The following is a 10,406-nucleotide window of genomic DNA, read 5'->3' as shown; positions in this document are numbered from 1 at the left end:
ACCAGTGGGAGCTGGCTTCTGCAGGTGCCTCGGGCAAGCATGGTCCACCTCTGCCTGGCGTCCTGGGCCAGAGAACTTAACGACAAAATACTCCTTTGAAATGATGATTGTGGCTTAGGAATCTTGTTCCTGTGTGGCTGGGAGCCTCTGACCCAGTGAACTTGTGTTAGCTGGTCCCATGTGTGCAAGGGGCCCATCTTCATGGGGTAGCCAAGGCCCACTTCCTCTGCCACCTTGGGTGCTAGAAGCCCCAGCAGAGTTAGGTCCAAGCAGAGCAGCTGGGAATCCTGGACACGGTCACCTGTGAACAGGAGCTCTTCCCCTGGCCCTTGTATTTCTGAACATCTCAAGGCCCTTCTACGCTGTTCTTGTCTGGATAAGGCCACGTCTGGTATTTGAGATGCTTGGAGCTGACATAGGAAGGGGGTGTGGCGGTGAACCTCAAATCATCGCCGTCACCTTCAGCCGAGTGTTCTCACCCCAGAGATGGCAGTTGCTCCTGCTCAGAGCTGCTGGGCATCCGTGGACCAGTGAGAGTCAAGGGTCCTGCCGAGAGGCCTCTTCCTGCCTTCCAATCCCACAGCTGAAGCCCGACTCTCAGGGAAGGGCAGGGGTTGTGGATGGAGTTGGGAACTGCAGCCTTCGCTGAAAGCATGGGGCTCACATTCTGGTGATCTCCCGGCCATGTATCCAGGTGCGGAAAGTGATATTTTCTCACGATTCAAGATCTACCCAGAGCACCAGAGATCTATTTCCAGGATACCAGATTTCTAGAAACAAGTCCATCTGGCATTTCAGAGTCAGGCAGGGTGTGAGAAGGGACTTTTGTGGGTATAGACAGGAGGTTTCCAAGTAAGGACTCTTCATAGGACCTATAGGTCAGTTTCTGAGGGTCAGCGGGCAGTTTCCACCAAGCCTGGCCCTTCCACTGCGGTGTTTGCCCACCTCTTCCTGGGCCCTCAGCGCCCACTCGGTCAGTCCCCTGCTCACTCGAACCTCGAACTGAACCACAGGCCCAGCCAGACCAGTGGCTTCTTACCCTACTGAGACCACAGTATCCTTGTCTTCACAAAAAACACTTGTAAGAAACGAGTCACCGGCTCTGTGTCCTTCCCTGCCCTTGTCCGACCTTCTGGTTTCCTAGTCAGCCCCCCTTACTCCCTGAGGGCTACTGGCTCACCGTCCGCCTCCCCACACGCTCGTGCCATGCGCGGTCATGCGCACCAGCCGCATCTGCCCCACATTGCTGGTCTCTGGCCCCGGGCACTGCGCCTCTGGCGCTGCTGCTGCTCCTCCCCTCGTCCCCCGCCCAGCATGCCGGCTTCACCTCGCACGCTTGCCTTGGTGCCCTCCCTTCTGCTGTACCTGTGACCTGAGTGCGCCGTCTCGTCCAGTGTGTGCTTGTGTCTCCCCCGGTGAGACTGCCTTGCTTGTCTCCGTGTCTCTGGGGCTTGGCTGTTTCCCTGTCCTCCTAGACGTTCCTTCGCAGGTCTCTGGTCCTGCCTTGACCCTCAGCGCCCTGTGCGCTGCGGCTTTGGCTTCGCCTGCTTCTCATCTCACACTGAACCTTGTCGCGGGGCCTTGTCCTCCGGTCACCAAGCTCAACAGCTGCTGCCTGTGCAGTGTCTCCACCTGGTTGCCGCAGGCCCTGCAGATACACCCAGACCTGAGCTCCGTGGCCCCCACCTTGTCTGGACCTGCTAACTTTGCTTCCTGAGAACGTGGCTCAGCCATGGCAGCCTTCCCCCTGCAGATGCTTTTATGTGGTGTGCCCCCTTGTCTTGCCAAGGCAGACCAGGAATTTAGAGTTTGCCTTCAGAGTGGCACACCGGCTGCTGTGTTCTCTCCTCAGGTCTCTGTCTGTGCCTCCCCACTTCTCCACCTCCACGGCTCTTTGCAGCCCTTCCAGCTATTTGGGGGTCTGGGTTCTAGTTTCTTTGTGGTTTACTTTCTTGCTTCCTACTCTCATTGTGTTAGGTGAATTCCTGAAGGGAGCATGGCATCCCTGCTGCCGCTGTGTCGGCAGGGTTTCCTATGGGGCCTTCCCTGCTCAGCCCTGTACACTGAGCACCTAATCCTGTGGGTAAGTGGGGTTTGCCGAGGTTGATCCCGGAGACCATAGAACAGAAGGACTTGGAGCCTCCCTCTGTGCCAGGTGAGGATGAACTGCCAGGCTCTATCCCATAATTCAAGGACAACACACTTAGCAATAAAAATTTGGAATAAACAGCTTCGTGATGAAGTGAACACATAGCCTTTGGTGTTTTCATTTCCTTGGGGGTTTCAGATAGCTTTGTCTGGAACTGACTCTGCTCCATAAACTGGCCGTGGGCACCAATGGTCTGGACTCTGCTGCTTTCCTTCTCCTGGGTCCCTTCTCCCCTCCTCACTCATCCCCTCAGGCGGGCAGACGTGAGCTTGCCACTTCCTGATGCTGGACCTTCCTTTGCGCAAGTTTCTGCGACTCAGATGGGGAAGATCATAGCGTTACCTCTTCAGGATTAAAGGGATGCATGTGAGGTGTTTAGAACAAGTAGCCTGACACGGTCACAGCTGAGTGAGGGTCAGCAGCTGTACTGTGCTTAGTGCAGCTGCAGCCCGCAGTCCCACGGGGGTGACAGGGCTGCCTGCTCAGGGCTAGGGTGAAGGTTAGACTTCATTCCTCAAGGCTGGCCTTGGACTCCAGGGCACCCTCTGGAAATACCCCTCTTCATCCCAGCTCAGACACCCCCTTCCCTGCACAGATCTTATGCTTCCCACGTTATCTTTGATGTTTAACAGATCACCTTCAAATGTAGTCACTTAAAGTGGCAGTAATAGTTTATGTCTCATGGTTACTGCTGGAGTTTGAGACAGGCAGAGCGGAGACAGTTGTCTCTGCTCTGTGATGTTAAGGCCTCCGTTTGGAGACAAGAGACTGGCACTGCCACTTGCTGAAGGCTCACACGTGTCTATAGGTCATGGCTGGTGTGAGCTGAGGGCTCAGCTGGGTTCACTGTGTTGCCGTGTGTTGAGCTTCCTTACAACATGGTGGCCAGTGTGACGGTGAGCAGAGAGAAAAGGGACGTCCAGGCAGAAGCTGTTTTCTTTGTATGTTGCATGGCCTGGCTTCAGAAGTCACGTGGCATCACTTTATTCAGGACGTCACAGGCTCTAGATTCCAGGGGAGGGACACAGACCCCATCTCAGTAGGGGAGAGGCAGTCACACAGGGAGAGGACCACACGGGAAGGGACGAATGCAGGTGTGACCGTCTTTGGAGGATACAGCAAGGCGCAGAGGGCAGCGCTCAAGGCAGAACCAGAAGGGCAGGCATAGCAGCGTCTGATGCTCCTGAGCCCTCCTCTGCTCAGACCCCAGGCCCTGGAAGCTAGGGTGGGACCCGACATGGGCTGGCATGATCGCCTATGGGGGCCCCTTTCTGGAAAATCTTAATCCTCCCTCTAGGCAAGCCATCGCTAACGGAATCCGTGATTTATTGTATATCTGGGCACAGCAGGAAACACGTTTAGCAAATGGGAAAGCATAGAAAAAATAGCTGGTCACAATGTCCGAGCGAGCATGCTCTGCCCTGCAGGGCCAGGCTGGCTGCAGCCCAGCTGGTAGAGGAGACGCCCAGAGCCCTCAGCTCAGGGCATCTGTTGTTGGGGGGACGTGATGTGCAGAGGCTTAGCGTGACGCGTGGGGCGGGGCCAGGGCTATTCCACGTCCACGACCAGGGGTGTCATGTAGTCAGAATGCTTGATGCCAAAGGTGACGATGGGGGCACAGGGCTTGGTCACTGTCACCTGGGAGAGGAGAGGCTGTGAGGGGCCGGCACCCCTGTCCCCGCCCCGCAGGCTCTGCCCTCACTGGGGCCGGGGCTGCTGTACCCCCTAAACCCCCGGCCAAGGTGACCAGCAGGAAGTCCACACTGCCGGGCTTGACCACAGAGCCTGGTGTGTGGTGACACTCAGCAGCGCTCACCGTCACCAGTGTCTGGGGACGCTGGGGACACAGAGCCTGCTGACTGGGGAAGGCTGGTGCTGGAACGCACAGTGTTCTGATGGTGCCTGGCCCCTGTGACCCTTGCAGGCTTACAGGCCCGTCCCCACCCCACCCCTCCGGGCCGTGCTCTTGCCAGACCTTCTCAGGGCTGTGGGCTCCTGGTCCTGGCTTGAGGGTCTTGTCCCTCAGGGGCTCCACTCGGGCAGCCATGGTGTGTTGTGGAGCCTTGAACTTGGTCACCTGGACGTCGGTCTGGCGGTAGGCTGCGGGACCTGGGGTCTGGGAGGTGAAGGAGGCTCACACAGGCTCGGCCTGCCAGGGCGTGCAACCCCAGAGGGCAGGGGCTGGCATCAGACACTGGGTTTCAGGCCCCAAGTCACTGTGTGCCTGTGTGTCGGGACTCTTTTGTCTCCAAACGATGGCCACACCATGTGACAGTACCCCAGTGCTGTGGGGCCCTTCTCTGTGTGGGATGTCACCTTCCCTTCAGCCTCGCCGTGGCAATGACACCCCAGTCTGTGCCAGCCCCAGACTGGTCCCTTCCATGATTGTGTGTGTGAGAGAGGACTCTTCCCAGTTGGAGACTCAAGGGCCTTGGGCTGGTGAGGTCAGCGGTGCTGTGATGCCACCTTGCCAGTCTCCCCAGGCTCCCCAAGCTCCCGGGTACACAAGCACCTCAGGGCCTTTGCACTGGCTGTTTCTGCAGCCGGAACCCTCCTCCCCCAAATATGTCACAGCTTATTTTTCCCCTCTTCTTAGCTTCTTCCTGCATATGCCACGCTGTCTCACCGCTCCTCGCCCCTCAGGCAGCACCCACACACCCGTCCCTGTTCGTCTCTCCTCAGCACCATCGGTCTCCATGCCGAGCCTCGGCCTCTTTGTCCTCCTCCACTGTCTGCCCCTCCTCACCTCTGGGATGTAAACCAGTGGGGGTGGGGACAGACGTGTGGCAGGCTGCAAGAGGATGAAGGAGCTGAGGGGCTTCGGGAGGATGGGGGTCAGGCTGGTGGGTCCTAGGTTCTGGGGGAAGGGGCCCGATGGGCCGTCTCTCTAGGGGGTAAGCAGTGCTCTGCCCGAGCTGGGCGACCCTTGCCTTGTACAGGTCGTCGCTGAAGCTGCCCAGCTTGCTGCGGCCTTTGATGGAGAAGGCGGGCTGGGAGGCCTTGCCGACAGTGTGGGGCCCCATCACCACGGGCAGCATGTAGGCAGCGGGGCCTGTGAGGGGCACAAGTGCCGAGTCTCAGGCTGGATGGAATCCTGTGCCCAGAGTCTCCATCCCCATCAGGCCGGCCCCCCTCACCCGCACTGCCCGGGATCCTCGACCCGGTCAGCCATGGGCCATCGGGGCTGCGGCGGACCTGGGGTGCTGTCCACTCGGAAGGTCTTGGTTCGGGCAGAAATGGAGTGGCTGGGTGCCGAGTCGAACACATGCTTGGTAGATTTCTCTGGAAAGTAGTGGCCTGGGGGTGGGGGGAGGAATGGTGTGGGTGCTGGGACAGGGAGGACCATCCAGCAGATGCAAACAGATGCCTGACCCTGCTCGGGCGGTTCTAGGAAGACCCGCGACGTCGCAGGCCTGGGGCCTCTGGGCCCCAGTGAGTGGCGACCGGGATTGTGCACGGGTGTCCACGATGGAAATGCTGGCTGCAGGATTTGGGGGGAGGCAGGGGCTGCTTTGAGAAGGAGGGTGAGAAGGAGACTTTGAGAAGGAGACTTGGGCCTGGTGTGGTGACTTTGGCCAAGGAAGGCCCAGGTCAGAGTAGGGCACTAGGGTCTCAGAGGCTGCACTGGGGTCACAGCTCTGCCTCCAGCCTGATGGGACCCTTCATGAGGAGAACGGTGGGTCAGGAGGGTGAGGATGGCTGTACCCCTCACACCCTGGCCCTGCCAGGCCTGCAGTGGCCACCAGCAGGGTTGGGCAGGGCGGGGCTGGGGCTGGGCCAGAGTCCCTCACCAGGGCCGGGGGTCAGCGTGGTCTTAGTGCAGTAGCGCCCCAGGATGGAGTAGGCGGGACCGAGGTCCTTGCCAGTCCTCAGTATCTTGGGGTTCACACTGTAGCGGGGCCCTGGGGAGCAGTTCTCTGCCAGGAGCATGGGGGCCCCATGGAAGCTGTAGGCCGGTGCGCGCAGCTTGTTGGGCGTGTGCTTCACAAAGCCTGTGGGGCAGGGGCTCTGAGCAGCTTGGAGCCAGACCCTGCCCTTCTCCCCCCAGACCCCCCATTGACCCCAGAGGGGTTGGTGGGCTGGGAGTCAGGGATGAGCCCTGGCCATCCCCGGGCTCCCCCCAGACCTGGCTCCTGCCCCCTCCCAGGCTCCCAAGTGCTCACCTGTGGTGGGTGGAATCAGGTACTTGGGTCCAGGGCTGCTGTAGAGGGCCATGATGGGTCCCCGGGGGCGATGGGGCCTCCAGGTGCCCACCCATACCTCCTCCGCCATGACTGGCTCTGTCCATGGATGGAAGGGTGACAAGGTGCTAGGAGGCCTGGGCCGTCCACCCCCATCACTGCCTTTGCTCCCACTGAGGGGCAGAACTGCAGGCCACAGCCTCCTCAGTGGGGTCTCGAGTTGAGGCCCAGACTTCAGAGCAGTGGGAGATTCTGCCGCACCAACCGCCCCCCCCCCAAGGGGAGGAGCCTTGGAGCCGTGGACAAGCCTGTGTCTCTTTCAGCACTCACGGGCCACCCCACAGTGGCTCTGAGGGGGTCTGTGCAGGTTCTTCCCGCTCAGAGGGCCCTGGGCGTGACTGGGCAAGGAGCAGTGGGCAACGGTGGGGAACTTCTGGGATGAGACTGTGCCGTGGGCTGAGCAGGGGTCTGATCTGGAGGGGCCCTCACCTCCGTAGTCCAGGAGCAGTGCTCAGAGCAACCTATGGACCGAGCCTTCTCAGAGGCGATCCCGTCGCACCGACCTCGGTGCCAGGGAGTTCCAGAAAAGGAGCATGGAGAGGAAGCCCTCTTCCTCTCTCTCCTCTCCCCCGGGGGCTTTGAGAATTGGGGAAGGGTCCCGGCCCTTGAGCTCTAGAATGTGGCTCTTTGGGGTGGTGGGTTCTAGATCACTGTCTGTGTGATGGAGACAATGGCCTCAGCCCGTGGGACCCACCCCCCGCCCATGCCTGGCTCGGGACCCGGGTCTTTGCTCCTTGTTGCAGGGTGCAGGCCAGAGGCGCAGAGGGCAGGAAGGGGACAACTAGGTTCTGGACTAGGACAGTGAGGCCATGGGACCCAGAGTCCGAGTGGCCGAGGAGTAAGGTCCTCAGGGGCAGAGCTGAACCTCCTCAGTCCTGCCCTCGGGGAAGGACTGAGCTGGGGAAACTGAGGCACAAGAAGCCTCTGGCTGTTGGGCTCCTGGGATCCAGGGTGCAGTAGGGCTGCCCTCGTTTGGGGTGGGGGCAGGAGCTGGCATCGGAAGCTGCTGCTCTGCTGAGGGACCTTTCCCTGACCCTACTCTCCCTCCCGCGTCACACTGGCTGTGCCCACCTGTCGGACCCTGAGTGTCCTCATTAGCATGTCCTTCTTGGGGCTCTGGCTGGGGCTCTGTCTCTTTCCTTGGGTGACTTCTGACTCCCCTGGACCTGTGTTATGTGTATATTGTGCACATTTGTTGTCTCAAAATGATAACCTCCAGATGCAGAGCGCCAGTGCCCAGCCTCACCCCCAGCCCCGGCCACTTCCTCTCTCTGGGGCTCTTTGCCCTTCCCCGCTCTGAGCCCCTGCCCCCGACCTCTGCCTCGCAGGCCTTCTTGTGTCCTGATGCCTCCCTGCATCCACATGTCTTGCCTATCTGTCTGTCTTGCTTTGTCCACCTGCCTACAAGGGCATCTGCCTGGATTTCTGTTGGTGGGTCTGCCCTCTATGTGGGGTTACTTATACGTGTGTGCTCCGCTCACATGATCCTATGTGTGAGCCTGTGGTTGTGTGCCTGAGGGTGGGGAGAGACAGGAGCCAGAGCCTGAGCTGCAGGAAGCTTTATTGATTGGATGGCTTGAGGATAAATTCATGCATAGGGAAGTGGTAGGGGTGTCGTCGTCATGGTTGCTTGTGCGGCTGGTCCCACGGCTGCTTGGAGCCACATCTGGGGTCTACTAGGCATCGTCCTGACTGCCCAGCACTTGCACCCAGAAGGCAGACACGTGTGGGCCAAGAGGCCTGGGGTTTCCGTGCCCGGTGATGAGTAACTAGAGAGCCACAGCTCCATCAGGCAAACAGGCCCAGGCCAGCCTCTGGGGGGATGGTTGGCTCTGGCACATTGCAGCCGGTCCCCTTCCAGCAGCTGGGGAAGCGGGGTGTGCGCGTGTGTGTTTTCATTTGTGTGTGTGTCAGGTGTGAGCGTGTGCATATGCATGTATGTGCATGTAGGGGGAGGCTGAGGGCTGCTCTACAAGCAGTGAGGTCTGGGATGTCCACCTCTGCTGGCTGAGGCAGGTCAGGGTGTCTGTGGGGTGCTGGGGTACGGGGTTGCTGCACTGGGTGGGTGATGAGGGGCTGTGGCATTTGGTGGAGGGCCTGAGGAGTAGGACTGTGGGTCCTGCTAGGGCTGCAGGCCTTTAGGGAGTGGGGTGCCCCCTGGCCACGGTACCAGCAGCTTGACCAGCTCCGGCTTGTGCATGGGCTGCAGGCCATCCGTGCAGGACTTGAGCTCGGTTACCGCTGCCTTGGCATCTGCACTGACGTCGTACTTGCCCAGGGGCCCCTCACAGAGCTCCTCTGCGGATCCCACCAGCAGCGTTTGCAGGAAGTCGATGAAAAACTTGTTGTTGTCCTCCCCCGTGGCCAGCCCTGTGTTGGGGTGAGATGAGGCCAGGCCAGGACTCCTTCCAGCTCCACCCCCAGACCTCCCACCTCTAACCTCAGCCGTCTCCAGACCTTCGCCATCAATGTCCCCCTCACCTGCCCCAGATCTTCCTCCAAACATCCCCCAGCTCCACCTGCCCGCAGACCCCTCCCGTCACCCTAACCTCAGCGGGCTCTTTCCGCTCTGGGTTCCCTAGCGTCACTGAGGAAGGAAAGCCAAGCCTCTGACTCAGTGGGAATTTCCCCTCCGTGTGAGGTTGGCTGACCTGGAGGCTTGCATTGGGGTCAGGGTCAGCCTGGGCTGGGCTGGGTGGGTGACATTGGGCTTGGTGGTGACACAGGGGCTGGGAGAGAGGTTGAGCTGGGCTGGGGTTGGGGTAGGGTTGCTGGGGGACTGGGGTCGCCAAGGGCACCAGGGTCATTGTCCACATCTGTGTTCTGTGATGGAGGTGGGTTGGGGTGCCTGGGAAGGTGGGCACCAATCACTGTGGGGCCCAGTGCCTGGATTTCTAGCTTCCCACATTCCCGCCCATTTCCCCCGACACCAGCCGCTCGAATGTGCTGGAAGCACCTGTCAGTGCACAGACTCAGCACGGGTGCCGAGCAAGGAGAGCGCCACTAGCAGGAGGGTGCCGCCCCCCTTCATGGCGGACGCGCAGGCTCCTCAGGAGCTGCCCGGGCCTGCTTTACGCCTCACAGGCACCTGTCCTGGGGGCGGGTCCGACCTGCCCATCAGGACCCAGCCAGTGCGAGCAGCCGTGGGGCAGCCGACGGTGTGTCCTCTCCCCCTGCCCAGCAGTGGTTGCCAAGCAGCAAGGGGCCTGGGGTGCTTGGCAAACGTTTGGGGTGAGTGGACAGAGGTAAGGGGGCGACGGGAGCCTGGTCAGCAAGGAAGGGTGGTGTGGCTGGGGATGCTGAGGGCCTCTGGCCTCGCTTGGCTTGTGGCTGAGAGTGGCAGGCTCGTGGGCTAGGCCCAGGCCTTTCTTTTGGGGTGGGAATCCCCCCTCCACTCAGCATGCTTTGTGGGCCAGTGCTGGGCTCTGATCCCTGAGACAGCCTGGAGGTCTCCACTGGGGCAGGGGTGGGGGACGTCCTGGGGTCTGCAGATCTGGGCGGTAGGAGATGGGCCCAGGGCCACGGGAGGCCCGAAGTGGGCAGCAGCCTCCAGGGGATGGAGGGTGGGCCTGAGAGTGACTGAGGGGTGAGGAGCTGGGCCACCTCTGGGACCTGGTGGGATTACAGTCACTTGCAGGAAGTGAGGAGGGGCTGCAGTCTGACTCAGCTTCCTTCTGTGGTCATCCAGCCTGGAGAAGTCTAGGATCTGGAGGAGACAGTCCAGTGCTATGACGGAGAAAGGGGGCTGCAACCCCTGGGCCCATAACTAGGCGGCCCCTGGAGCAGTGCTGCATCCGGGCCCTTATGCCTGGGCCCTCTTCTCCCGTCCCATGCTGCCACCTGGTGGCCAACGGCATCCTGCAGGACAGGCCCACTCTCCACAGGGCCCCTGTGAGGATCCAGGGTTTCAGGCCCTACCTGGCCCCCGGGGGCTCCTCATTCAGTACTGACACCTCCAGACCAACCTTGTCCGGATTGGTTACCCTGCCTCTGCTTGTCACCCTTCCCCTCACTTG

The 10,406-nt window shown here is 60.6% G+C and overlaps 2 protein-coding genes across 3 annotated transcripts; both read right to left on the bottom strand.

Annotated features, from left to right (window-relative positions):
* Window positions 1-3,697: 3,697 nt before the first annotated feature.
* On the bottom strand, window positions 3,698-6,421 carry CIMAP1A (ciliary microtubule associated protein 1A). 2 transcript variants are annotated; one of them, XM_007465900.1, is made up of 6 exons: window positions 6,313-6,421; window positions 5,941-6,141; window positions 5,345-5,446; window positions 5,080-5,201; window positions 4,125-4,265; window positions 3,698-3,787 (listed from the first exon to the last, which is right to left on the bottom strand). In XM_007465900.1, the coding sequence occupies exons 1-6, from the start codon at window positions 6,419-6,421 to the stop codon at window positions 3,698-3,700; spliced, it is 765 nt and encodes a 254-aa protein (XP_007465962.1). The 2 variants fall into 2 exon arrangements, with proteins under 2 accessions (XP_007465962.1, XP_007465963.1); XM_007465901.1 differs by lacking the exon at window positions 4,125-4,265.
* A 1,645-nt stretch (window positions 6,422-8,066) lies between these two features.
* On the bottom strand, window positions 8,067-9,421 carry SCGB1C1 (secretoglobin family 1C member 1). Its single transcript, XM_007465899.1, has 3 exons — window positions 9,370-9,421; window positions 8,562-8,760; window positions 8,067-8,100 (listed from the first exon to the last, which is right to left on the bottom strand). Exons 1-3 carry the CDS (start codon window positions 9,419-9,421, stop codon window positions 8,067-8,069), a joined length of 285 nt encoding a protein of 94 aa, XP_007465961.1.
* Between the last annotated feature and the right edge of the window lie 985 nt (window positions 9,422-10,406).

The sequence above is a fragment of the Lipotes vexillifer genome, unplaced genomic scaffold, assembly GCF_000442215.2.
Source record: "Lipotes vexillifer unplaced genomic scaffold, Lipotes_vexillifer_v1.1 scaffold1094, whole genome shotgun sequence".
NCBI classification, from domain to species: domain Eukaryota; kingdom Metazoa; phylum Chordata; class Mammalia; order Artiodactyla; family Lipotidae; genus Lipotes; species Lipotes vexillifer.
The sequence above is the reverse complement of the archived record's forward strand: the minus strand, read 5'-3'. Positions and strand labels throughout refer to the sequence as shown.

What these genes read in the sequence shown, in the direction of transcription:
- CIMAP1A (XM_007465900.1), bottom strand. Translation starts at nt 6,421, where the DNA reads ATGGCGGAGGAGGTATGGGTGGGCACCTGGAGGCCCCATCGCCCCCGG. An exon ending in CCTGATTCCACCCACCACAG is followed by an intron (nt 6,142 to 6,312) that starts GTGAGCACTTGG and finishes CCTGCCCCACAG; the next exon opens with GCTTTGTGAAGCACACGCCC. An exon ending in CCGAGTGGACAGCACCCCAG is followed by an intron (nt 5,202 to 5,344) that starts GTCCGCCGCAGC and finishes TGCCCCTCACAG; the next exon opens with GCCCCGCTGCCTACATGCTG.
- SCGB1C1 (XM_007465899.1), bottom strand. Translation starts at nt 9,421, where the DNA reads ATGAAGGGGGGCGGCACCCTCCTGCTAGTGGCGCTCTCCTTGCTCGGC. An exon ending in GCTCTCCTTGCTCGGCACCC is followed by an intron (nt 8,761 to 9,369) that starts GTGCTGAGTCTG and finishes ACCCCAACACAG; the next exon opens with GGCTGGCCACGGGGGAGGAC. An exon ending in CCGGAGCTGGTCAAGCTGCT is followed by an intron (nt 8,101 to 8,561) that starts GGTACCGTGGCC and finishes GTCTGCCTTCTG; the next exon opens with GGTGCAAGTGCTGGGCAGTC.